Source organism: Pseudonaja textilis, chromosome 9 (assembly GCF_049901715.1).
Source record: "Pseudonaja textilis isolate UNSWEBS1 chromosome 9, rPseTex1.2, whole genome shotgun sequence".
Taxonomy (NCBI): Eukaryota; Metazoa; Chordata; class Lepidosauria; order Squamata; family Elapidae; genus Pseudonaja; species Pseudonaja textilis.
Window position 1 is genome coordinate 10,493,606 of NC_141998.1, and position 25,829 is coordinate 10,519,434.

Consider the following 25,829-nt stretch of genomic DNA (forward strand, 5'->3'; position numbering starts at 1 on the left):
AAGAATATTTCTGCTTATCTTGCAGTAGACCTACAGAAACTCTTCCTTTCCAATTTTCCCAAAGAGGCCGCCCACTGGCTTACTGCTCGCTCTGCTTGTAGGAGGAAGAATTTGAAGAAAAAAATAATGAAAAGGAAAACTGAAGTGCTGCACAAATCTAGAAACTTAAAAAAGAGACATTTATTACTTTTTCCCCTCTACCACCATTTTTTTTTGTAAAAAATAAAAAATAAATACATCGCATCTTTTAAGGCTCCCAAGGTGGACTGCGCCTTCCGTCAACTTCTGTTTCTACGTGATACAGGACGTCTGCCAGTGTGTGCTCTACTACAGCCACCCAGCCCATGTCACTGACCTACAAGAAGGGAGAGAAAAGGGCGAGTTGCTTTGGTTAGTTGCTTAGTCACATAAGAAGTGACTAAGACTGAGCTTGTGTCGGCATACTTTGAAAAACAGAATTACAAGAGTCTGCAACAGAATATTAAGAGTCAATCGAACAGTACAATTCTTGACATGATTTCAAGGGGATGTGAGATTGGTACCCTGTTATTAGCAATAGCACTTAAGACTTATATACCACTTTAGTCCTTTACAGCCCTCTGTAAAGCAGTTTACACAGTCAGCATCTTGCCCCCAACAATCTGGATCCTCATTTGACTGACCTCGGAAGGATGGAAGGCTGAGTCGACCTTGAGCCAGTCAGGATGAAACTGCTGGCAGTCAGCAGAATTAGCCTGCAATACTGCATTCAAACCACTGTGCCACCATGGCTCCTTTATTACCCATTTCCTGGTAAGCGGACAAAGGCATTTCGAAAGAGTTCTGCCTTCAGTGGTGATAACACACTGGTAATACGTTGCAGAGCCTTTTGCATATTGGCCCATGCCCTTGAGATCTGGCAGGATCCTGCTTCCTTAGCTTTCTGGAAAGCCACAGACAGTTGACCTTTGGGGTAGCAAAGCTGGAGCTTGGTGGCTTGTATAGATTTATTTATTAAAGTTTTATGCCAGCCATCTCCCTTATAGAAGTGACTCTGGATGAATGTGCTTGGATTTTTTTTCTTGTCTGTTTGGGCAATTTTATGCTTGTGATCTTATTACTGCTGTTAGCCACCCAGAGCTGTGTCTCCCAAGATAGGCAGCCTGATAAAATGCCTCCTCCAAAGGCTTCCAGGCTCGGGGCGGAAAAGTGTTTGCATGCTGAATGGAGGTTTGGGGCAGTGAAATCGTGTTGCTTCAAGCTTCCAGTTGGCATGCAAACATTTTTCACGTGCAGACTGGAAGCTTCTGGATGCCTGATCCCACGGGACTTGAGGCACCCAGTCTTGTACTCAAGCACTTTGCCAATGAAAACTGAGCCGGGAGGGATGCATGCTCCCCTCCCGGCCTCCCTTCCTGTCAGCAAAGGCCTTGAGGTAAGGCCTCTGCCACTGTAAACAGAGACCCAGAAGAAAAAATGGCAAAAGGCTTTGCAAATGGAGGAAAAGCTTTGATGTTTCAGGCCTTCCCTCCATTTGCAAAGCCTTTTGCCACAGATTGTGTCCAGGCCTCCATTTGCAGAGAACAGAGGCGTAAAATACCATGAGATCTCAGGCCACTGATCGTGCGTGATCTTGAGAAACTTTAGGCTTCCATTCTCTGTGAAACGTACTGAAGGCCTGAACCACCAAAATAGGCTAAGAAACAGAAGGCTCCCTGGATCTTCGCAAGGTCAGTATCCACAGGCCTAGTTTGGGTGGGTGGGGGAAGAATAGGCAAGGCGAATGTTGCAGTGACTCGAAGGTTGTTCGTAAGGGTGAACGACTGCCATGGTGCTGCAACTTAAATGCACAACCAACTGAATATAACCTTTAGGAACTGCACATGGCCAGTGCACCACTAGCCTGGCAAAATTATTTCTTTATCTGTATAATTTTATATAGGGGCCAACGTGCATGTGGCATTCCTACTAGAAGCAAAATTAATTTGGCCAATGAAACTGAGATTTTCATTTACATGGAAAATGTTACAGATTGCTTGCACAAAAAGCCTTGGATCACATCCATTAAAAAAGGCACACATCATTCTGATCATCAACTTACCGGGCGATAACTAATATCTCTTGGCGGGTATTTGAAATAGGGCCCGAAGTTAATAGAAACCTATTGAAAGAGGAAGGGTTTATTTTTGTTTGTTTTCAATTATTGCATTGCTCAGTACTGCCTCCTGCACCTGCAATATTTCAACAGGTATTATTGGGGGAAAAGGATGCATCTGAAGAATTATAATGGAAAAGACTGAAGGGCAATTTTACCCCAAATAAAACAATTTATTTTAAAAAGTGTTAAGTTAAGAAAAAGGGGGAGACCTACTTTCTCATACAGATTTACAGAGGGTTTTTTTTGTAAATAATTACTGGAAAGAAGTTACTATGCTGCAAATTTTTCTACTACTATAAAAAAAGTCAGACACTCCTAGTTCTATGTTTGTGGCATAGCAAACTCAGTTATCAACCTATAAAATAGAAGTTTTTTTTCTTTACTAGTACAGGTAAGTCCTCGAGTTACAAGCACAATTGAGCCCAAAATTTATGTTACTGAGAAATTTGTTAAGTTTTGCTCCATTTTACAACTTTTCTAGCCACATTTGTTAAGTGATTTACTGCAGTTGTTAGCTTAGTAACCCGGTTGTTAAGTGAATCTGGCGTCCCCAATGACTTTGCTCATCAGAAGGTCGCAAAAGGTGATCACGTGACCCTGGGACACTGCAATGGTCATAAATATGAACCAGCTGTCGAGCATCCTAATTTAAATCACATAAGCATGGGGAGGCTGCAATGGTCACAAATTCACTAAATGAACTGTTGTAAGTTGAGGACTACCTGTAAAAAGGCTTCTGCTGAGAATCTGGATAACAACCTTCCTCTGCATTTCTGCACGTGATAAAAAATATATTTGTTTTCTTTCTTTCTCCTACTAGGCAGGTAAATTTGCAGAAGAGAAACTCTTATCTATTTTTCTCCTACTAGTCCAGTGGACCCAATCTTTTGGGCATCAGGGACTGGTTCTATGAAGAGAGGTTTTTCCACGGACCGGAGGGGGACCTGCTTTCGCATGATGCCTGCATCCCGCGAGTGGGGCTTGGCTTGTTGGTGCGGCCCAGTTTCTGGCATGCCACAGCCCGGTGTTGGTCCATGGACTAGGGCTTGGAGACCTCTGCATTAGTCTATATATCATTGTAAGCTCTCTAAACCTCAGAGAGCTCCTAGACCAACTTTGATAAATGCAAGGCTGACTTAGGCAAATATTTCTCCCAATGAACTCAACATTGACTCTCCTGCTTAATTCAAATCAGCCTACTGTGGTCTTTTCAGTCCCATGATGAGCAGCCACGGGACTTTCTAAAGGCAGAGGAGATGAGCCTCCCTGATGAGTCTACTAACCTTTTGCATGCAGATAAGGATGAATGTGGAGCTTTGACTGGGGAGAGTGGGGGCAGACACAATCTGACATCAACAGATATGTCACTGATCCACACTCCTTGTGCTAGGATCAGCCTGCTTTCAGGGGTCAGGCCTTCCCACATTGTATCAAGCCCCAAAGCAAGCAGACCTGAAAGAGCTGAGCTCCTCAGCTTCTACATACCGTGCAGCCTTTGTACAGAGATACTGCAGGGAAATAAACACCTTCAAAAATATCTCTGTATGCAACTCCTTGACTGGTACCATTCTTATAGAAGATTATCTAAAAGAGACAAACATTTGTCACCACAAGTTGCAGAGCACAACTATAATCTTCAAAGATTTCACTCTGACCTGCAACTTGCCCTTTTATGCACTTGTGTTTTAATAGCACACAACATATAGGCCCTTCAGGTTGCACCCTATGTTCTCCTAAAAAATGAAGAAAGGGCTTCTGTAGAGCATCCAAGAGACAAATGAATCACAAGATCTGACTCTTCCATTTTATAAAAATAGAAAACTATTTTTGGTGTTACAGAATTCTTAAGAAAATGTTCTTAAGAATTTGCGGAGATTAGAGATGTGCAATGTGCAATTTTATGCAATCTCTGAAATGCAGCTGATGAAGCTCTTTCTGCGGTTGAGATACTATTCAGGATCCTCAGCTTTCCCAAAGTTCATTTAAAATAATCACATTAAAGTCTTATAACAGACACAAGGGGGAAAAATAGGAGGGGCTAGAGGAGGGGGGGAAAGGCACAAGCTTTCCAAAACTGAATTACATCATATAAAACACCCAAGCAAAGTTTTGAATGGTTTATTTTCAAATAGCATTTCTAAGAGGAAGAGCTTTTGACAGGCTGTCCACAGAAATCACAAATTTCTACTCTGGTAACAGCCCTTGTTGAGGATACCTGGCTGAAAATATTCAATCTCTTCGCAATAGTATTGAATACAGGGACAAAGCAAAATTCAACAAACCACAATTTGATTATGATTCAGAGTTACAGGTGCCTATTATAAATTTACACTGTGATTTAAGGCAGAGAGGGGGAATATGGAGGCCTCCTGATATCCCTGGCCTTCCCACATTTCTCCACACTAGCTGAAACTCAGGATTTGCAGCTCAGTCATTTCTGAACAGGTTCAGATCTCTCTCCTATTTTAGCATTGTCCCCAGACCGGATCTCACTGAATGACCCAGAGCAGAGGTTAGCTAACACCTTTCTTCTTTTCTTTTTGGTGCGTGTGGGGGGGATTACTTTGAATTTTTGCAGCGAGGCAATGTATTAAACTCAATGATATAAAAGACCTCTTCCAATTCTACGATGTGCAATTCTTTTCAGCAGCCCAATGTCTGCTTCTAAAGTCCAACTTACTTGGCTTCCCAGAGCTTGCTTTAAACTTTTCTCAGCTTTGTCCACAAAGTCCTTCTCTTCAAAGTACAAGTAGCTTTTGAACTTGATCAAAGCCTACGGATACATGGGAGGAGACATCAAAGCCAGAAATTCATTTGTAAAACAATGATAAGACAGAAATGCAACTGCTGGTTATTGACACAAACGTAACTTCAATTGATTAATTCAACTATTCAGCAAGGAGTTGTTCTGTCTGCAACAGAAGTCACCACCTTCAGCAAGAATAGAAACATTCATGGATTATGGTGGGCAACTATCAAATATCAAGGACTGCAAATATGAACTGAACTTTAAGGTACATTGCAAAGATCAGCATCCTGAAAAGTCAAGATAGAAATCTATTTCAATACAACAAGAAAATTAGCAGCTCTTGTTTTCATTTCTGCTTGTTATTTGCTTGCAATGCATTATTCTGATCAAGATAGATAGGCTCTCCTTCCTAGTTTAATAAAAAATATAAAACAACTCCCAATTATTTCTGCTGCAGACTGAATAGAGAGTTCAGTATTCATGGAGATATTTGTTAGGGTTTAGTTTTGATTCCTGCACCAGGCAGGAAGAAGCCCATCTACAGTACTTGAGAGCCAGTTTGATCTAGACACCAGGCTAGAAACCAGGAGGCTATGAGTTCAAGACCAGCCTTAGCCATGAAAGGCAGCTGGGTGACTTTGGACCAGTCACTCTCAGTCAACTCACTTCACAGAACTGTTGTGGGGATATTAGGAGGATGAGGAGTTTAGATATGTTCACTACCTTCAGTTATTTATAAAAATAATAAAGGTGGGACGTGACTTAAACAAACACTTGGCTGTCTATGTATTCACAAAGTAAGTTTCACCTATGCCATTTTCTAATATAAAAAACACTTATGATCCTAAGGTATGCTACCCCATTAGTTTCCCAGTTTATTCTAGCTTTTATAGCATCCTGTGGAAATGCCCAGCCAGCTTAATTAAAAGACCTACCTTGTCTTTGTAAGTATCTGGCAGGGATTTAGCTGTTTCTGTGTCTTCAGGAAGGCTGATATAAAAGCCAAGCACGTCCCCCTGGCCGTAACCTGACGAATAGTGTTTACCGATGGACTGGTGGAACTTTGTCCCTTTCTTGCTGCGCCAGGAATAACTGAATTTGTCATAACCAAGAGGTGCTTGAAGGTTTCCTGTAGAAAACCAAATGTTACGTTTGTCAAGTACTTGATTGCATTTGTCTACAGAATGCTTCAAAATGTTATGGGGGGCGGTTATTTTAGCAGAAGAAGATGAATTTAGTTCCTTGCTAGCCATTCCTGATATCTTAGATGGTATTGCTCCTTCTATATGTATCCTTGCCTATGCAATAAGCATGTATGGGTTACAAGCCTTGTGGAAGCAAACAATTACGGAAGGACTCGGGTAATAAATATTGTTTTCCACTGGTTTGGAAAGCAGGGAACCCCCTGGTCCAAGGAAACTGGCCAAGTTAAATGAAATTGAAGGGTGTATTCTTAAACAGATGCAGAGAAGGAATTGAGCAATTCTGCTTTCTTCCTACTGCCTATCACCTTCTTGCCATCTGCTCCCATTTGTGGACCGATCGTTTAGCCTGCCCCATCGAAGAGAAGGATTGGGGGGAACATGATAACTGTCTTCCAGTACTTGAGGGGACTGATTTGTTTTCCAAAGCACCAGAGGGCAGGACAAGAAGCAATGGACGGTAGCCTGTTAAAGAGATCCAATCTAGAAGTAGGGGAAATTTTCTGACAGTAGGAACAATTATTCAATTGAATAGATTGCCTCCCAGAGCTGTGGGCGCTCCATCCTGGAGGTTTTAAAAAAATAGACTGGACAATCATTTGGTTGGGATAGTATAAGGTCTACTGCCTTAAGCAGGGCATTAGACTAGAAGACTGAGGGCCCTTCAGCCCTATGATTCTAGGTCCTATGGATTTTTCTTTTCTTTTAATGACCCTTTAATCTCTTGCATCAGGGTGGAGTCAGGGCAACTGAATGGAGCTGAGCGTTTGCTGGCCAGATGCCCTTCCTGATACCTATGCAGTGTTTGCAGCAGAAAATTACTGCCCAGTGTGCCCAGAGAGAGAAATATCTGCCACTACTTAGGATCGAACTCACAGCCTCCTGACTGTAAGGTGAGAGTTCCACCTCTAGGCCACCATACTGTGATTTTAAGTTCTATGGATAAGGAAGATGAAAAGATCTGTGACAAAGCCCCTTCGTCCAATGCCTGCAAGGTCCTCAAAGGAAGAAAGGAACAGGCCGCAAACTAATGAAAGAAGGAGAAGCAGCTTACCTAAAGGCTGAGACCACCCAAGTCTGGCAGCTGTTTCGGGTGGCATCTCATCCACGGATATTTCAAAATACCAGGCCCCCTTTCGCACCCCATGTGAGGCTCGTACCATCGAGTACCCTTTTTCTCCAATGACTGTCAGCCTGTCATCTGAGATCTTCAACTGAGGAGCTGCATCGACAAGTGGGAGAAAGGCAAAGAATGATAAATATTTGTGTGAGTGTTGATCATGAAGAAATTAAACAATGCCCGGGAACAGAAAGTCTGTGAAGTATCTCTCTTCTCCTCTCTGCTGTATCACGCATTCCTGGTACAGTTTGTTTAATACACTACAGTGTATTTCAATTGACATACGATGGGAACTTCTGGTTCCTATTTTTATCACACTGATGTTTTCAGTTTGTCAAGTTGATTAGCAATCATTGACAAATCCTGACTCCGAATACAATGCATTAGGCTAGTCTGACAGTTCCAAAATTCATTTTTCCCAAGGAATTAATTATTCTTAGAAAATGTATGGTGTCAGTCAGAAAATGTTCTGATATAAGGAAGAAATGTATATTTTTGCAAACTATCCTATTCAATGCAAATGAAATGTACTGGATATTTTATTTGGAGGAAATTTCCAGACCAAACTTCTTGCCATTGCAACAGCTCTCTAGAATTCTGCTGGTCTTCAAGATGTCGAAGATCTTAAAGGCCTTTCCCTGGAATTGCCATGAATTGAGCTATGGATTTTTTTAAAGTACAAACAAGTCCATTAATTACAACCATCACTCAAAGATGTTTCTAATTATGCATTGATCTGCAATTTTTCAAAAAAGCCAATGGTAGAAATCATCTCCAAACACACAGACTTTCCTCTATTTGCCTTCCTGAATTCCTATGATGATCCATTTGCTCTCTTTCCTTTTTTTCCCATGAGTTTTCCAAATAATTCCACAAACAAGATCATCTTATCTTATACTCCCTTAGGATAGCTCTATGATCTATTTTTACAGAAATCCCAAGATCACATTGCCAAGATCTGTGATACAACTTTCAAGGCTGGTTTTCTTTTTACAAAACAGCTTCACTCTTTAAGAAACAGAGACAAGAATTCAGTCTTGCACAATCACTGCTTTTTAACCATCCCTGGGCACCAAATGCGGGAAACATCCAAAGAGATCCAGCCACTTGTTACCTCGGTCATGCAGAGCTAGAAGGACCCGTTCATAGAGACAGGCTCTGTAGAGATCTCCAGGGATAGGCTTTCCTGCCCAGCAGTCTAGCTCCAACTTCTCTGGGTCAGGAGCATGGGGGTCTGGTTCTGCCAAAATGTAACGATACCCATCCTTATTAAAAGGGTGCTCCAATGGATAGCCATGCGGTGGAAGACGCTGAGCGGAGAACAAAGGATCACTGTGGAAACAAAATGAATCAGTAAAAGGCAGGTCTTTCTCAGCCTTCCAAGCAAGGAAACAGAGAGGAACAGATCCTTTTGATTCATCAGTGTTGATCACCATCTTAATTTTAATTTATTCCTTCCGTTCTAGGCATACCACAAAGTGGCCAATTATCTAAAGAAAAATATAAGTAATATAAATGTGATACAACAGCAACAAAGTACAGATGAAGAGGAGGAATGTCTCAATACTTCCCCTAAAAACGGAAGGGCTGGTCAGAATTCACAAATCATTGCTTTCCATAATTTGCTGCCAACCCATATGAGAAGCTACACGAAGACAACTTAAACAGTCTCTAATAGCAGCTATCTTTATGCTCAGACAGATATATGAATGCTGGTAAGTCCCTCAGATGTCTGCTCTCACGTGTTTTTACTGTCATGTTTTTTCCACATCAACATAGTATACAAATGATTCAAGATTTTCTACACTGATATTCTAGACTATGAGCTAACTCAGTGTTTTTCAAACTGAGAAATTTTAAGATGCTGCCTGAGAAAGTTGAAGTCCACACCTCTGAAAGTTGCCAAGTTTGAAAAACCTGAGCTAAGTGATTCCCTCTTGATAGGAACCCTATGCAGAAAGGCAATATATAAATGAGTAACAATATAGGTAGTCCTCGACTTATAGCCACAATTAAGCCCAAAGTTTCTGTTGTTAAGAGAGACAATTAAGTAAGTTTTGTCCCATTTTACGAACTTTTTTGGCATAATTGTTACATGAATCACTGCAGTTGTTGGTAACACAGTGTTAACTTGCTTGTCATAAAGTCATAAAAAGGGTGATCACATGACCCCAGGACACTGCAGCCATCAGAAATATGAACCAATTGCCAGGCATCCAAATTCTGATCACATGACCATGGGGATGCTGCAATGGTTGTGTGAATAATGGTCTTAAGTCACTTTTTTCAGTGGTTTTAACAGTCATTAAACAAATGGTTTTAAGTCAGGACTACCTGCCCACAGAATATTAATTATTCTCCTTTTCCCATGTTTTCCGTATCAAGCAAAATTCTCGGGACTTACCTCCTAGTTTTCTTGGCTGTTCCTGTAGTTCCTCCTTCTTGCTGCTTACGTTTGGCCCCTCTTCCTTTCCCACTAGTTCCTGGCACAAGACTCCCTTGGAAAGAGAAACACCACAATCGTATGTCATCAACTGATATGATTAGGGAATCAGCCCTAATCCCCTTGGGTACCTTTGAACTTCAACAAGGCCAAATGGGAAGCAGATGGGAAGCAGAATTTCACTGCTCTAAAAAAAAAGAGTGTATGTTTTGTTCACTTCCTGGCCTATTCTAACTTTGGAATCAAAAATGGTATTTTGAGTGAGACACAAATAACACCATCATGTACGTCACTGGGCTGACAGTAAATAAAATAACTACCATAATTTCTTTCACAGAGATCCAAATGATACAAAGACAAAAATGCGATTGTATTCAATAACAAAGGGGGGAGGGGGGGCTGAGACTTAATTAAGAGTTAGAAGACATTTGGTCACATACTTGCTAGCGCAGCTCAAGCATCTATCATTCAAAGTCTAGAAGATAGGAAAACCAAAGCACAAGATTTTTTTTGCCAAACAGGCAACTGATTATCATCATTCATTAACATTACTGTGCTGCCTATTTAACTCTTTCTCTCTCTCTTCAGTTTAGCCACTTGCTTCCTAAGTACGTGAACCCATATATCTATATATTGTATCATCAATAAATGAATGTGGGGAAATACTGGGAATCAAAACTTCAGAACAATTGGGTCTGAAAAATATTATAAACAGCAGGGTCCATTGTAACTCACAACTCAAACGTGAGAAGGAACAGTAATTTAGGATGGTTTGAATGTGAAAAGATGTGTGCAACTAGTGAGTAACAGAAGTTCAGGCTCTGGATTCCTTGCTTCCAATCAATTCAGAGACAAGTGTGCTGGTGGACTAGAGAACCACCTTTGAACATTAGCACAAGGCAGAATATAAAGTAAGAAAAATGTGATTTATGACCGTTTTTCAGTTACAACCTTTGCAACAACCTTAACCCTATGGTCATGTGATCAAAATTCAGATGTTTGGCAACGGTTCATATCTATGACCCTTGTTGTGTCCCAGGGTCATATTATCTCCTTTGCCATCTTCTGACAAGTAAAGTCAATAGGGAAGATTCGCTTAACAAACGGGTTACCAATTGTCAACTGCAGTGATTTACTTAACAACTGTGGCAAGAAAGGTTGTAAAATGGGGCAAAATTCACTTAACAAATATCTCACTTAACAACAGAGATTTGGGCCTTAATTGTGGCTGTAAGTCAAGGACTACCTATATGAAATGAAAAGTACTAAGTATGAAATCAGAGATAGTGGTGTAAGGAAACACAGCCCTTAAAAGGGGGCATTATTTTCTGCACTACCAATTAATTTGAAATACAGGCAGTCCTCAACTAATGATAACCCAAATTTTGAGCAGCCTGAGCCCAATATTTCTGTTGCTAAGCGGGACACTTATTAAGTGAATTCTGCCCATTTTACAACCTTTCTTACCACCGTTGTTAAACTAATCACTGAAGTTGCTAAGTTAGTAACCCAGTTGTTAAGTGACTCTGGCTCTCCCATCGACTTTGCTTGTCAGAAGGTCGCAAAAGGGGATCACGTGACCCAGGAACATTGCAACCGTCATAAATGCAAGTCATTTGCAAGTATGTGAATTTTGATCCCGTGACCATGGGGATGCTGCAAGTTGTAAGTACGGAAAACAGTCATAGGTCACTTTTCTCATTGCCGTAGTAACTTTGAACGGTCACTAAATGAGTTATTGTAAGTGGAAGACTACTCATAGATTTTTATTTTCATTACTGCAAGGTAGGTTCGCTTATAAAAAAAACAGCGGCTTCTCTTTTAGCATCTCTGGAGTGTTAATTTCCTACCTGAATTCAGGCAACAGATTCTTTATCACACGGAGTTGGACTATTTCCAGGATGGCTTAAGCAACGTTTTCAAAATCAGGAAGAACTGGCTTGGGGCTTCAGTAGACTTATAAGCACTTGAACTATTTACTACTGACATATGGGCAACATGAGGAAACTGAATTTTATCATCCAAACGGTATTTTGACGGAGACAGTCTTACACTAAGCTGAGGCAGATAAGCAAATTTTGTTCAGACATGGTTTATTTTACTTAGGACAACTCAGACATGTCATGGAAATAATCAAATATGTATTGTGACATCACACTGCAAGCTCTGCCCGATTTTTCTGCAATGTTATGACACGGACACAGAAGGAGTCGGCATTCTGACATTTCAAGATTATGACACACTTTTTGTTATTTGCTCCCATCCACGCATAAAACACAATGGTTAGAATCAGGTAATACACTAGGTTCAAGTGAAAAAAATCACATTTTGTCACAGCACATATCTGAACCTTGCCAGTGTTTTACTAACCAATAAACTTTGTGTCTGAATAGAATTTTTCTCTTGTCCAAGATCAAAATCCATAAACCAACCTTCTCTTAGGACTGTGTAGTAAGAGCTATTATAGAGGAGCATACTAACTAAGTGGGATAAAAACTGATTGTCTGCATTCAGAAAGCAATGTTGTATGATTTTATTTCAGTGTTTAGCACCCTATTGAGACAGAGGCATAAAACTTGTGTTTTTTAAAATACATTTTCCAGTAATACTTTAAGTTTCTAGGTAGTCCTCAACTTATGACCATAATTGGGCCTGCAAGCGGTTGGTAAGCAGATCATCACAAGATCACACCCAATTTTATGACCTTTTTGTGGTAGCTGTTAAGCAAACATGATGATCATAAAGCAAATACCATGGTCATTAAGCAAACCATTGTTTGCTTTGAGTTGATTTTTTTTCCAGAAACCAGAAATGCTGGTTTCTAGCAAAAACGTTGTAAGTGCCGGACACAGGAGTGCAGGACATTGAAAATGCCTGTAATTGAGGGCCGTTTGCTATGTGCTCAAAATGTGGTCATGTGACATGAGGGAAACCACTGGAACTTCAAGCTGTGGTTGTACATTCCTTGGGGAAGGGCTGTTGTAATTTCAAATAAGTGACTAGTGACTTTAAGGGACTTTAAGTGACTAGTCATAAGTGGAAGATTACCTGTATATAATAAAGTTCAGGATATGGAACAACATTTACCCTATACAACCTCATTCTACACAAAACCCTGGACAAAAGTTCTTCCTATTTTACACAGGAAGAAGCAGGGTTAGACATCTACTTACTTGCACCCAAACCTCCACCACAGAAGCCAATCAATTAAATTGGATTAAAATTCAGTTTTTATATAATCAATGGAGAATATGGCTTTTAACCATTGTAAATACTTCATATTAAATTTTTAAACATTCCACTTACAAATGTGGTAGGCTTGAGATTAATTAATTATACTTAGTTTCTACGACAATTTGGTCAAACAAAACAAAGGGGGTGGGGGTGGGAGCTTTTCACACAATACTTAGGTTTTAGGAAGCTGAAAAGCAAATATTCACCTCCCAAAGAGGCTCCACCTGTAAGAACAGAAGTTGCACCATGTTGTTGTCGAGTTTTAACATAAAAACAAAACACCATAACATGAAATGGAAATTAAACAATACCCACCCTTGTGTATCTGTTCAAAAACTAAAGTCATTGTAAATTCATTTAATAACTCCTTATTACTTATTATTATTATTCTCTACACTGAGAATTCCTCTTCCTTTTCTCCTTGGATTCCCTCTCAGAAATGGAGGAAGGAGCTAACCTCCTCTTACAGCCAGCATGAAAATAGGCTAAGCAGAAGAGGAACAGAACAACCATGTTCCTTCACTTTCAGGGTGCTAGGGTCTTTATTGTGGCTGCTAAGGAAGCATGAAACCTCCACAGGGTTACCATGAAACCCAAATGGATTGGCAGGAAAGGATTTTACTTCTCAGCCAACCTTTTCATTCCCTGTATGGGACTTAGCTGCAATGGCAAGTGAACTGAATAATTAAAAAGAAATCTATTTTTATTGAGCCTCCTTAATTTGCATTACCCTTCTATTAGGATTAGGTAAGATTAGAGGTTCTTGTGCAAGTCCCACTGAAATCAATAAGGATCTTTAGAAGTACAAACATATTTCCATACAAAATACAGGAAAGATGGCTGTGCGCAAAGGTGCTTTTGTTTTAATGGCAACAGGACTGTCTGATTTTTCTTTAAGGGATTTTGCTTCTCATTGAAGAACCTTCTTCAGTTCTTGGATAAGAAAGGAAATGTCTTAAAGGAAAAACCAGAAAGTCCAGTTGCCTTTAAAATAAAAGCATCTTTGGGACAACCATGATCTGGATGAATGAGAACCTCCAGAGTAAGCTAGAGAGTAAGATGCACAACTACTGATTCATGCTGTAAAAAGTAACAAGCTTGAATGAACTATTGGAATATATTTTTTTTAAAAAAATAAGATTACATTTTTAAATTTGCCAAACTGCTTTTCTAGTTGATGCTCAATTATTAAATGGGGGGAGGGGGGAAGGGGGGGAATTATTAGCCAAATTACACTCTCCAATTCTGAAAAAGAATCCACAGAGTTTCTTACAATAACACAGATTCAAGCACATACATATATGGTATGCCTTTTCATGTAAACATAAACCAGAAATAATTATTCAACATAGCTTCTAATCTTACAAGATTCAAAATCAAATAAAGATGTATTACTATGAACACTTAACTGGGAGTTCATCCCATTTAATACAGTGGAAGTTTCAAGCTACCAGGCATAGGACTGCAATCTAAATTTAACTATTTAATTGTTTACTACTGTAGCATACAAAAAAGAACAAAAGAAATTAAAAACCTGAAGAAGAAACTAAAATAAACAATGGATATAAACTTAATTGTATTTGGATTTATAAAGAAAATATGTTTAAATACAGAGTCTGAGCACTGAAAATTTGAAATTCATGTTTCCTCATTTCAGAAAAAAAAAACCTTACCATTTAGATTTCCACTAGTAGATACAGTATTACTCTGTTTTTGGTTATCATATGCAGGACCAATATTAGCAAGGTCCTAAAAAGAAAGCAAAGTGTATTTCTTTAAACAAGTAAACAAAACTTTCAGACACTTTTCCAATTCGCAACTGTTTCAATTGGTTAAGATTTGAAAGCTACCAACACACCTTATATCTTACAATTTTGTTCTCTCAGAAACGAATCCCACAATGTAATGGAATTTTTCCTTAGGTGCGAGCAATTTCAAAAAAACTAGCAACCTACTGATGAACCAATCAACAACCAAATGCAGGGGGAAAATAAAATATTCCAGCAACATTTTGAGATGTTAATCTTTGGCCTGAGGGAAAAAAATAGTCTATAGCAAAAGGTGTTGTTTCTGCTCAAATGGTTGTTTTCTCTTTCTCCCTAAAACTGTAATCTTCTGGGTTATATTTACCCAACTAGAACTTTTCTAATTTCCTAGAACCTTCCATTACTCAGAAAAAGTCCACATTCAAAGTCTTACTCAGTATTATCTATATTTACCCTGTGGTGAAATTTTTCCAGCATACTGGAAGATGGTCTGTATCACTGACATTACCTGGTCTAAGAGTCCAAATTTGGGGTAATCTTCTTCTGGATCTTTGCTACCTGGATCTGGATGCTCTTTCACCAAAAACACATCTCTTTCTTTACACTAGAATAAAACATTCAAACAAGGTTAATTCAAACAATTCAAACACCTCATGCAGAGAAAATCAAATGCAATTCATAGAGTTCAAAATTGAATAATTAAGCTTCTAAAGCAGTGAGTGAGAAAATGAACTACAAAATAAAACATGTAAACTTGTCTACTCACTAATGCGTTTTCTCCCAATTTGTTATTAAACTTGATCAATAAGAAAAATGGCAGTTTTGTTCATCTTGACTTACCATAGTTTTAACAATATTGTTTGGCCAAGTCATTTTTCCTGGTCTTTGCCGTGTTGTCATACATTCCCAGTACTTATCAATAAAGGGTATAATATCCTGTTGGGGGAAAAAAATCAAATATAATGATAACAGGGAAGTTCACAGCCAAGACAATTTATCAAGTTTAACTAACTGCCTATTATATGTCTATTCGTTATAAGAGAGCGGTTTCTAAATATAAACAGGGCTAAGCTAAATGCACTGAGGAACGGTTGCAGGAATTGGGTATATCTATTTAATAAAAAGGAGTAGAGCTGACATGATAGAAGTCTTCCAGTATTTCAGGGGCTGCCACAAAGAAGAGGGAGTCAACCTATTCAGGTACAAAGTACCTGAAGGCAGGACAAGAAGCAACGGATGGAAACTTCTCAAGGAGAGAACCAACCTAGACTGAAGGTTAAATTTCCAGAATTTGTGGGTGATAACTACACTGGAGGTTTTTAAGAAGAGATTGGACAACAATTTGTCTAAAATAGTATAGGGTTTTCAGGTTGAACAGGAGGATGGACTACAACACCTCTAAAGGTCCCTTCCAACTCTGTTATTCTGATAAATTATTAAAGCGTATTATGGAGGCACAGATCTAAAAGATCATTTTGCTTTCCCACACAAAAGACAAGATAAAGATTAAAACAGAGCTAAAGGCAGTTTCAGTAATTCATGGAGATAATCTGGAATTCTGAATAGTTGACAAAAATACATAGAAGGAACAAATTTCGCCAAGTTTTAATAGATGTATAGTCTTTCCTCACAGAGCACAATTCAACTAATATATTTATTAAATTTTTATGCCACCCATCTTCCCTATAAGATGACTCACATTCTCGCCTCTTTTTCTTCCTAAGAACACTTTGAATAAAGTTATTTTGAGAAATATTATTCCTTATTCCTAACCATTACATTGCACATTCATACATACATACATACATACATACATACATATACACACACAAAATCAACAGCAGGATATATATCTGAATGCTCCTCTACCATACATTCCACACAAGAAAATTTAAGATTTCTATACGAGAGAGTATGGCTGATCTAATGGCCTCTCATCAGGAATATGAAATGATTCTCAACATTCAACAAAATGTACAAAGCTTATTTTCATTAGTCTGAAATCACAAAGCACTCACTTCTCAGGGCGCAAAAGTTTTAAACCATCCCAAGAATCCTTGCTCCCTAATCAGGCTTCCCTTCGTACTCGATACCAAGAAATTGTGCTTGAAGCCAGTTCTGAGAATTTTAGCTCTTGCAAACTTTTGGAAAATACCTTACTCATCTCAGAAATGACCTACTACTTATTGCACTGGCTCCATGGAAAATTTTAAACTGCACTAATTATTCTATTAAATGGCTTTGAATGCTATATAACCATGGTAAGTGCAGATAAATATTTTTAATATTAAATCAATATTTAATCTTACTCTTCTGGCAAGAGGTTTCTTTTACCACACACTAGCAAAACTGTACTCTGTGATTTAGCCAATCTAGAGGTCCAAAACCAGAGCAGGAACAACTGATCCATACCTTGTCTTTTGAGAACATGGTTTTGGGATGTTCGTCTTGCGTCCTTGATTGCCAAGTCAGATTCGCCAAGGCACTAAGACACATTTCTTTCAAATCTTTAAGAAAAGAGATACAGAAAGGAGACCAGCTTCTTCAATAACATTCTATAGTCTGAAATAAACATCAGGAGTTAAGAGAGGTGTAAGTGAAAAATTGTTATGGAAGAAATTTCAACATTGGTTTAATAATGGGCAAAGATAGAAAGAGATGATACTTTATATCTTGGGAGTCTTGATTGTGTTTAGAGCTAACATGAGAGTTACAATGTTAAATCAGATAAATTCAATAATTTTATGTTCCTCTTGGTTTTGGTGATTGATACAGCTGGTCCCCAGATAACAACTGAACAAGTGCTACTTAGACTGGTCCTCAAAGTTCTGGCCATCACAGTATCCCTACAGTCAAATGATCACCATCCATGTGCTTAGCAGCCATCATGTTCTGCAACCAGCCTGGATTTCTGACCATTGCAGTGTCCTGCAGAAACAAGACCAGAATTCGTGATCTTCCCTGCCAGCTTCCAACAAGTAAAATCAAAGTGGATGCTGGAAGGAAATAATAAAATATAGTCATGTGCAGTCCTCACCTAATGACCCATGGTGATTCATTTAATGATGGTAACTGGGGACTGCAGAACTGCTGTTGCTAAGTTGTGCAGTCATGTGGCATTGCACTTTACCATCGCATCTCTTAGCAAGGGAAATTCCAGTCCCAATTACTGTTGTTAAGCAAGGACTGCCTATAAGGCCAATATTTTCAAAAATGAACAACCAATAAAGCCAGGGAAGTGAATAGGCCACTCAGAGACCATATGTTTGTATGCAGACGATTTAATCTAAAATGGGCTAATGTTATAATCACTGCAGCCAACAAAGCTGGACTTTGGTTTAAAAAACCTCAACTTCCTCGGCATCTATAAAGCCTCTGAAAACAGCTGTAATATTGCCAGTCAGTTTTCAGCCTCTGTTCCATAAGGATCTCATACAGTGTTCATGGCTTAATGACTCAAGAGATAAAGGATTAAGAGTACTGGAGATAATCCCATCTCCTATAGTTTATAACTTAAAAATGAAAGAGAATGAAGAAAAGTCAAGAATAGAAACATTTTTCTACCAACTTACTTGCTTGTTTTCTTAAGAAGTATGTGTTCCCACTGTGATGGCAAATGTTGCAATGGAAACTGTAGTTCGTCATAAAAGGAAGGCAGGATCTGAAATAACAATTCAGTGGTTGTTCTCAATAAATCAGATGGTAGAAAAATGTACAGTAACTTATAAACTCAATAAGGTAACACTTGGGCAGGTTAAGCTATTATCAAAAACAATTTTTGCAAGACTCTTGCCCATTTACCCATACCTCAAGTATAAACCTAGAGGCAATATTAATAAAAATTCTGAAAAGGTACATTGAAATAAAAGCTAACTTTTCTACTAAATGCTTAAAGACACCCTAAACTCAACTGTTCTCAAATAATAAGAGTAAAACTATAGACACACAACCTGACTCCTTCCAACTTTAGCAATTTAGCACCCTGCTGCTCCTCTCCCTCATCAATAGACATAGAGATAATAAACACAAAAACAGGTAAGTTTATTTGGTCCTCTTTGTAATCTGAACATCAAAGCAAAATCACTGAACATAAAGCCTTCAGGCCACCTACCAAATTTGGAGTCAGTGACCCTCATAAATCTGATTACCAAGTGATAGAAGCTATTTTTCAGATTTTCAACAGAGCCTGCACTTTCTTGAGACATCTGAACTCAATGCTTGCTTAGCTCTGGGTTTTATATGAGGTGCTCTATACAGATGGATTAGAACGGCTTCAAATCATGAAGAAGGTAGAGAATAAACCATCGTATCAGTCTGTTTATTTTATGTGCACTGGACTAAGAATTGGCCTGTAGATGACAGCTCATAAAAACCCTTTGGGGTTTTTTTTAAAGATAAATGTCCTATCACTTTGCTGATTAACTCCATAGATGTTTACAGCTTTAGGATTATTTGTTCACAATGAACCAGCAAAACAGCACTTTCTCCACTCAGCTTTAGCCAAGGTTGTAAAACATTTCAGAGAAACAGCTGCAAACAAGCAGCTTCAAACTTTCATGGAAATGTAAGGGAAATATGTAAATCTTCACCCCGCAAATACTTGGATGTTGTATATAAAATGGCTGGGCATACTCAAAACCAAATGAATTAAGCCAGAGTTTCCCAATCTTTCTGGCTGGGGGGGGGAGGTGAAGAAAGAGGGGATGGTTCTGTGTGAGCAGCAGCAAACCCACCACTTCCTCAGCCCGGTTCTGAATGACTCAAGGCCTAGTAGTGGCCACAGCCTGGGGGTTGGGAACTCCTGAATTAAGCATTATAATTTACACAGCACACTGTGTACACTGTGTCTATTAATCAAGGCACTGTGTACACTGCCTTGATTGATAGACACAGTTCTTGCATGTTCTTAATACAGCAGAGAAAGGAAGGTCCTCAGCCACAAACAGCTTATTGGGAGATGTGTGTGTGTATATATGTGTATTTAAAAACATCTATAATATTAAATATTAAATAATCCACGACTCTCTGGGTTCAGACAATACACTGAGCCAAAGCCTCACAAACTGGATTATGGTTTAGGGTGATATCTAAATTCAGGTACATGAGAATCACAAAACAGCCACAATGAAGTCTAGAGATATTCAACTGAATTTTAAAATGGCCTTCTAACATCTTGTGGCAGATGTTAAGAACTGCAAAAAGTTTTGAAAATCTGGGACATAGCCGTTTGATGCTGGTTCTTACAATTAAAGTATGCTACCCAAAAAATTCTGGTATTATCATTTTTCTTCTATTAAATGTCTCTTGCAATGTAATAAGAAGCCATTTTTAATTCCTGTTAGCATACAGGATCTTTTTTATATACATTAATTGCCACTAAGCCAATTTGAAACAAGAGAAGTTTCAAATTCAACTGATATCCACCAATTATTTGAAATCAACCTCAGATGTAAGCATATGCTGCCCTCTTTTGGAATAATTGGAGAGAGTGTTTTGATTACTTCTACAGAACATATGTCCCTGATCAATTCTATTAATATGCTGGTACTACATACGTGGTATCAATGCCAAATGTTTCTGCAGTGAACCACTTGGTGCAAATTCCACACTGCAGTTCAATCTCTCCAAGTTGTCTTCCATTATCCTCGTCCACAGAACTAGCTTGATTATCCATGACTTCTGAACCATCGCCCACACCTTCCTGTAACAACATTTGGATAAAAGTAACAAAAAGCCACCAAGATCAGTTAAAATATTTTCTTTCCAGTAAGCATGAATTGTTTGCCTCCCTATGTAACCAGTGAATCCCCACCTGCTCAACTTCATGGTTGAGATTTCTTTATACTAACTTGTTTTTATTACAATCCAGGACATATTGTGGGACTAAAGACAACTGCAAAACCAACACTTTAGTATGGTTAATAATTTGATTGAAATATCTCTTCAAATTGAATCACTAAGTTAATTTATCAAATTGATTTAAAGGGTTGAAGGAATGACATAAACATCTATATACTTTTCCCAACAGAATTTTTAAATCCAATCAACTTGAACTACAAATTAACACTGCCATTTATTTTTCAAACTAGAAATAAAAATGCAATCACTTCAAATTTGCATACATCTATTAGAAAGATTTTTAACATACACACATCAATCATGAAACATGCTTTATATCTACAGTGCAGGTTTTGCTTACACACCAAGGCATCCTTTCCACTGGATGATTCTGTTTCCAGGGTAGCAGTGACATCAGCTAGAGATGCATCACCCCTGAAAAACATTAAAAGTCATTATTACAGGTTTATAACTTGTTTTATTAATTTTAAATTTTTAATAAAATGAGTCTATTGACCCTAGCATTTAACATTTTCAAATTGAAACTGAACTTAAGTGTTTTATATGCTCTTGTTTTACTCCAATATCCCAAAAAGCTCTTTACTTTTATACTTACAGCAAAGAATTCCCCCCTCCCCTCATTACTAACAGGCACGAATCACAGTTTAATAAAATGCTATTGTTAAAAAGCTAGAGAGATATAGAAAACCTGATTCAAAGCAAGCGAGCTTTTCTTTTTCTTGAAAACGAATCAAAACTTTTACATATTTATCCATCAGCTTATCCTTTTAATCAAAAGTACCAGAGTTGAATCTGCTTTGCAAACATTTCATTGATTCAGGAAAATGTAGATCTAGGTGTACAAAGCATAGCTTCATTGCAAGATTTTTTTTTCAATAGTTGCTAAAAGGGAAGGCTTGAGTGATCTCAAGCATTTCTATTCACTAGATTTCCCTTTATGCTGAGCAGTTAAGGATGGCTCACTGGGACAGACCCTTCAGACTAAGTCTACAGACAAAGACTTAAAACCACGAAACCAACAAATAAATCAGTGGGGACTTGGACTGATGAGGCAAAGCTGAAGCTATAGGCTTGCCTTAATTGCACTGATTGGAATGTTTTCAAAAATAATTCTGCAGACCTAGATGAGCTCACAGATACTGTAACACAGGGGTCTTCAAACTTGACAGCATTAAGACTTATGGACTTCAACTCCCAGAATTCCTCCTCCAGTCATATTAGGGGAGTTGAAGTCTGCAAGTCTTAAACTTGCCAAGTTTGAAGACTCTTGCTGTAACATATGTCAGCTTATGTGAAGACCTATGTGTACTGACCAGAAACCTGTGAATATATAGCAACAATAAACCTTGGTTCACAGCTAATCTTAAGCAGCTACCTCATTCCAAAGAGGAAGCCTACAGAAAAGGTGTCAGAATGCTGTACAATCAGGCCAGAAACATATTAACAAAAGAGATCAGAGCAGCAAAAAGAAGCTACTCTGAAAAGTTAAGGAATCAGTTCTCAACAAATGAATCAGTAAACATGTGGAAAACTCTTAAAAACATCACCGGCTACAGCAAACCTCCTTTCCAGGCAGAAGGAAATCAACAACTAGCAGAGGACCTGAATGTGTTTTACTGCAGGTTTGAAAGGAAACTACAGCCACCTATCTCCACAACCCCCATCTCAAACAGACCAACAACAGCCAAGCCGTCTACAATTGACCACATCTCAAACACACCGACAACAACCAAAGCTTCCACAACTGACCCCAACCCATTGGGTTCACAACCTCTGGTGATCATAGAAAAAGAAGTGCAAAATCTATTTCACAGACAAAAGCCAGGAAAAGCATCAGGCCCAGACAAAATAACTCTTGCTTAAAAGTCTGTGCTGACCAATTGGCTCTCATCTTCACCCAAATCTTCAAAAAATCACCAGAGATGTGCTATGTTTCTTCTTGCTTCAAATGCTCTACTATCATCCCAATGCCAAAGACGCCCTCCATCAAGGAACTGAATGACTACAGACCAGTTGCTCTGACATCTGTAGTTAGGAAAATCTTTGAAAGGCTTGTGCTGTTCCACCTGAAAAACATCACAGATCCGCAGTTAGATCCCATGCAGTTTGCATACTGAGCAAATAGATCGACAGATGATGCTGTTAATATGGCTCTGCACTACATCCTACAACACCTTGAATCTCCAAATACCTATGCAAGGGCCCTCTTTGTAGACTTTAGTTCAGCATTCAATACCATCATTCCAGACATTCTACTAACTCAGGGGTCTCCAAACTTGACAGCTTTAAGACTTGTGGACTTCAACTCCCAGAATTCCTCCTCCAGTCATGTTAGCTCAGGAATTCTGGGAACTGAAGTCCACAAGTCTTAAACTTCCCAAGTTTAAAGACCCTTGTTCTAGCTAAACTAAACCAGCTAGCGGTACCTGAATACACTTGTAAGTGGATCATAAACTTCCTAACAGACAGAAAGCAGCAGGTGAAGCTAGGCAGAATCACATCTCATACCTGTACAATTAGCACAGCTCCACCCCCCCAAAGCTGTATGCTTTCTTCACTTTTCTTCTCCCTATACACCAATGACTGCATCTCAAACAATCCATCTGTTAAAATACTGAAGTTTGCAGATGATGTAACAGTGATTGGTCTCATTCGGGACAACAACGAATCTGCATACAGATGGGAGGTTGTACAACTTGCCTCATGGTGTAACTGGAACAATCTGGAACTGAATACACTCAAAACTGTAGAAATGGTGGTAGACTTTAGAAGAAACCCTCCCACACCATAATAGACAACACAGTATCAACAGTAGAGACCTTTAAATTATTAGGGTTCTATCATATCACAAGATCTAAAATGGACACCTAACATCAAAAACGTCATCAAAAAAGCTCAACAAAGAATGTTCCTTCTGCGCCAACTCAGAAACCTCAAACTGCCCAAGGAGCTGCTGATCCAGTTCTATAGAGGAATGATTGAGTCTATCATCTGCACCACTATAACTGTCTGGTTTGGTTCTGCAACCCAACAAGACAGACACAGACTTCAGAGAGTAATTAGGACTGCAGAAAAAACAATTACTACCAACCTGCCTTCCATTGAGGACCTGTATACTGCACGAGTCAAAAAGAGGGCTGTGAAAATATTTACAGACCCCTCATAATCCTGGACACAAACTTTTTCAACTCCTACCCTCAAAATGACATTATAGAGCACTGCACACGAGAACAAGTAGACACAAGAACAGGTTTTTCCCGAACGCCTTCACTCTGCTAAACAAATAATTCCCTCAACACTGTCCAACTATCTACTTAGTCTGCAATTACTATTAATACTCCTATCTTTCCTTTCACCCATCTCCTCCCACTTGTGACAGTATGACTGTAACCTTGTTGCTTGTATCCTATTTTTATTGACTGTTTCCTAGTATGATTTGATTGCTTATTGTACCCTATGACTATTATTAAGTGTTGTACCTTGATTCTTGACTCGTTGACAAATGTATCTTTTCTCTTATGTACACTGAGGGCATATGCACCAAGACAAATTCCTTGTGTGTCCAATCACACTTGGCCAATAAAGAATTCTATTCTATTCTATTTGTAACACTATTTGTTGGCAAATATAAATATTTTTACTTTAGTCACATTAAATGTATAACTCATTTTTTCTCACTACAGCATATGTAGTAACCATTCCTATAATTTTATTCCCGTCATAATTTCTTCATACAGGTTAGCTTTGGAGGGATTATTTTAAGTTTGGTTCTCAGAACATGGATAAATATGATGTACTCCACTTGATCTATTCTCAACTATTCTCCAACCATCAGCTTATGTCTAAACCCAGTGGAAAGCTATAACCCAAAACAGCAATAAAAAACCACAGTAAAAAAACTAAACCACTTCTCAGTCAGGTATCAATTACAGACCTGACCTATTTGCCAATAAAGAAGAATAGCATTGTTCTAGACCAGGGATGTCAAACTGGCGGTCCGCAGGCTGGATGCATCATGCATAGGCCACACCCACCCCAGCTCCGCAAAGGGGAAAAAATGTCACAATGTCACATAATGCCAAGAGTTTGACACCTATGTCCTAGACTATTTTTCCTTTTAGCTCAGTGAATTGCTCAGAAGCAATTCTCAATGGCTTTAAGCAGAAAAATGTCCCTCCCACCATCACCAATAACCTCATACTTTTAAACAAGAGAGCAGGAATCAAACCCAGAGGCTGTTTTATAATCACTCATTTAGTGCCAAAGGAACATGTGACTGACGAAGAAAAGCTGCAATCTCATTCAGAGTAAGTTCTCCCACTCTTTTAGTCTGATGCATGGATTTTGGTCCTAAAAGTGCACACAGTTTGGAAAGTGAATTTCTATTTCCATTGTATTTGTGAATGGTTACTAATTGAAGTAGCCACTAAATCAGGGGAGACTCAGCATGGGATGGGAACTAAATTACGGTCTAATCCACACCAGCCACATATTAAAAGAAACAGAAAAACTGGTGACATTTAACCAGCTATACCATAATCTGCTTATCCGTGGTTTAAATACTTCATTTGCTGCATGCCTGCTCATGCAACGTATTAAGCCAGAAATTGTGGTTTGCAGCTCAACAAACCCAAGAGACAAGCAAACCAACATATCTGGTTATTGGTCAGGCGGCAGCAAAAGGCGAATGCAGCTCTATGGCTAGAGTAACTCCCTGCCCTACAGAGAACTTGGGTCTCTTACGTTCCCAAAGGAACCTGGAAGTCTCCACCACCTAAAACCCGACAGGGAAGCGGGGAAATGGAGGTTATCAGGACTAAATTAAACGAGACAGCGGCCTGACTTAATTGCAGCTGGCTAGGAATTCTGATAACTCTAGTCTCAAAATCTGGAAGAGGAACAAGCTCGTTGCCTCCCACCATTGAAAGCTTTCCTGCAAAGCCCGGAATTCGACAGGCGGGGGAGAAAAAACCCGGAAGGAGTTCATTGGGCGGAAAGTCAAAATTCTGACCAATGAGAAGCGAATCCGAGACCTCTTGGCCAATAGAAGTGCCCCGCTGGATTTTAGACTTCTAGCCAATAGAAATGAAGATTCCAATTTCGATCTCTTTGACCGCCATTTCGCCAGGTCTCACCCGGTCTCCGAGTCCCCTGTTCCCTGTTCAGTTGGCCCCGCAGGTTCCCCAGCCATCGGCTCCGGAACAGCGGGTGGGGTGGCCTCCCCTTCGCCTCCATCCTCAGGCGCTGAGACCCCAACTCCAGCGGACGCCATCTTGCACTAGAAAACACCTCTCGTGGGGATTATTCGTGCATAATCTC

The 25,829-nt window shown here is 39.1% G+C and overlaps 1 protein-coding gene across 5 annotated transcripts; it reads right to left on the reverse strand.

The window, feature by feature from the left end:
* Positions 1–160: 160 nt before the first annotated feature.
* Positions 161–25,829, reverse strand: ASH2L (ASH2 like, histone lysine methyltransferase complex subunit). 5 transcript variants are annotated; one of them, XM_026717232.2, is made up of 17 exons: positions 25,646–25,829; positions 20,855–20,924; positions 20,207–20,352; positions 18,224–18,312; positions 17,064–17,158; positions 15,492–15,587; positions 15,160–15,255; positions 14,559–14,634; positions 13,092–13,109; positions 9,613–9,706; positions 8,323–8,540; positions 7,143–7,310; positions 5,822–6,015; positions 4,818–4,910; positions 3,623–3,721; positions 2,081–2,140; positions 161–355 (listed from the first exon to the last, which is right to left on the reverse strand). In XM_026717232.2, the coding sequence occupies exons 1-17, from the start codon at positions 25,780–25,782 to the stop codon at positions 248–250; spliced, it is 1,857 nt and encodes a 618-aa protein (XP_026573017.1). In that variant the 5' UTR covers positions 25,783–25,829; the 3' UTR covers positions 161–247. The 5 variants fall into 5 exon arrangements, with proteins under 5 accessions (XP_026573017.1, XP_087795019.1, XP_087795016.1 ...); XM_087938893.1 differs by having other exon boundaries at positions 9,613–9,742; XM_087938890.1 differs by lacking the exon at positions 25,646–25,829 and adding an exon at positions 25,354–25,484.

Coding starts and splice junctions, on each gene's coding strand:
- ASH2L (XM_087938893.1), bottom strand. CDS start 25,782: ATGGCGTCCGCTGGAGTTGGGGTCTCAGCGCCTGAGGATGGAGGCGAA. Junction 17,159..18,223: donor CTTCTTAAGAAAACAAGCAA/GTAAGTTGGTAG, acceptor CTTTTCTTAAAG/ATTTGAAAGAAATGTGTCTT. Junction 4,911..5,821: donor CAGATACTTACAAAGACAAG/GTAGGTCTTTTA, acceptor ATGTATCCGTAG/GCTTTGATCAAGTTCAAAAG.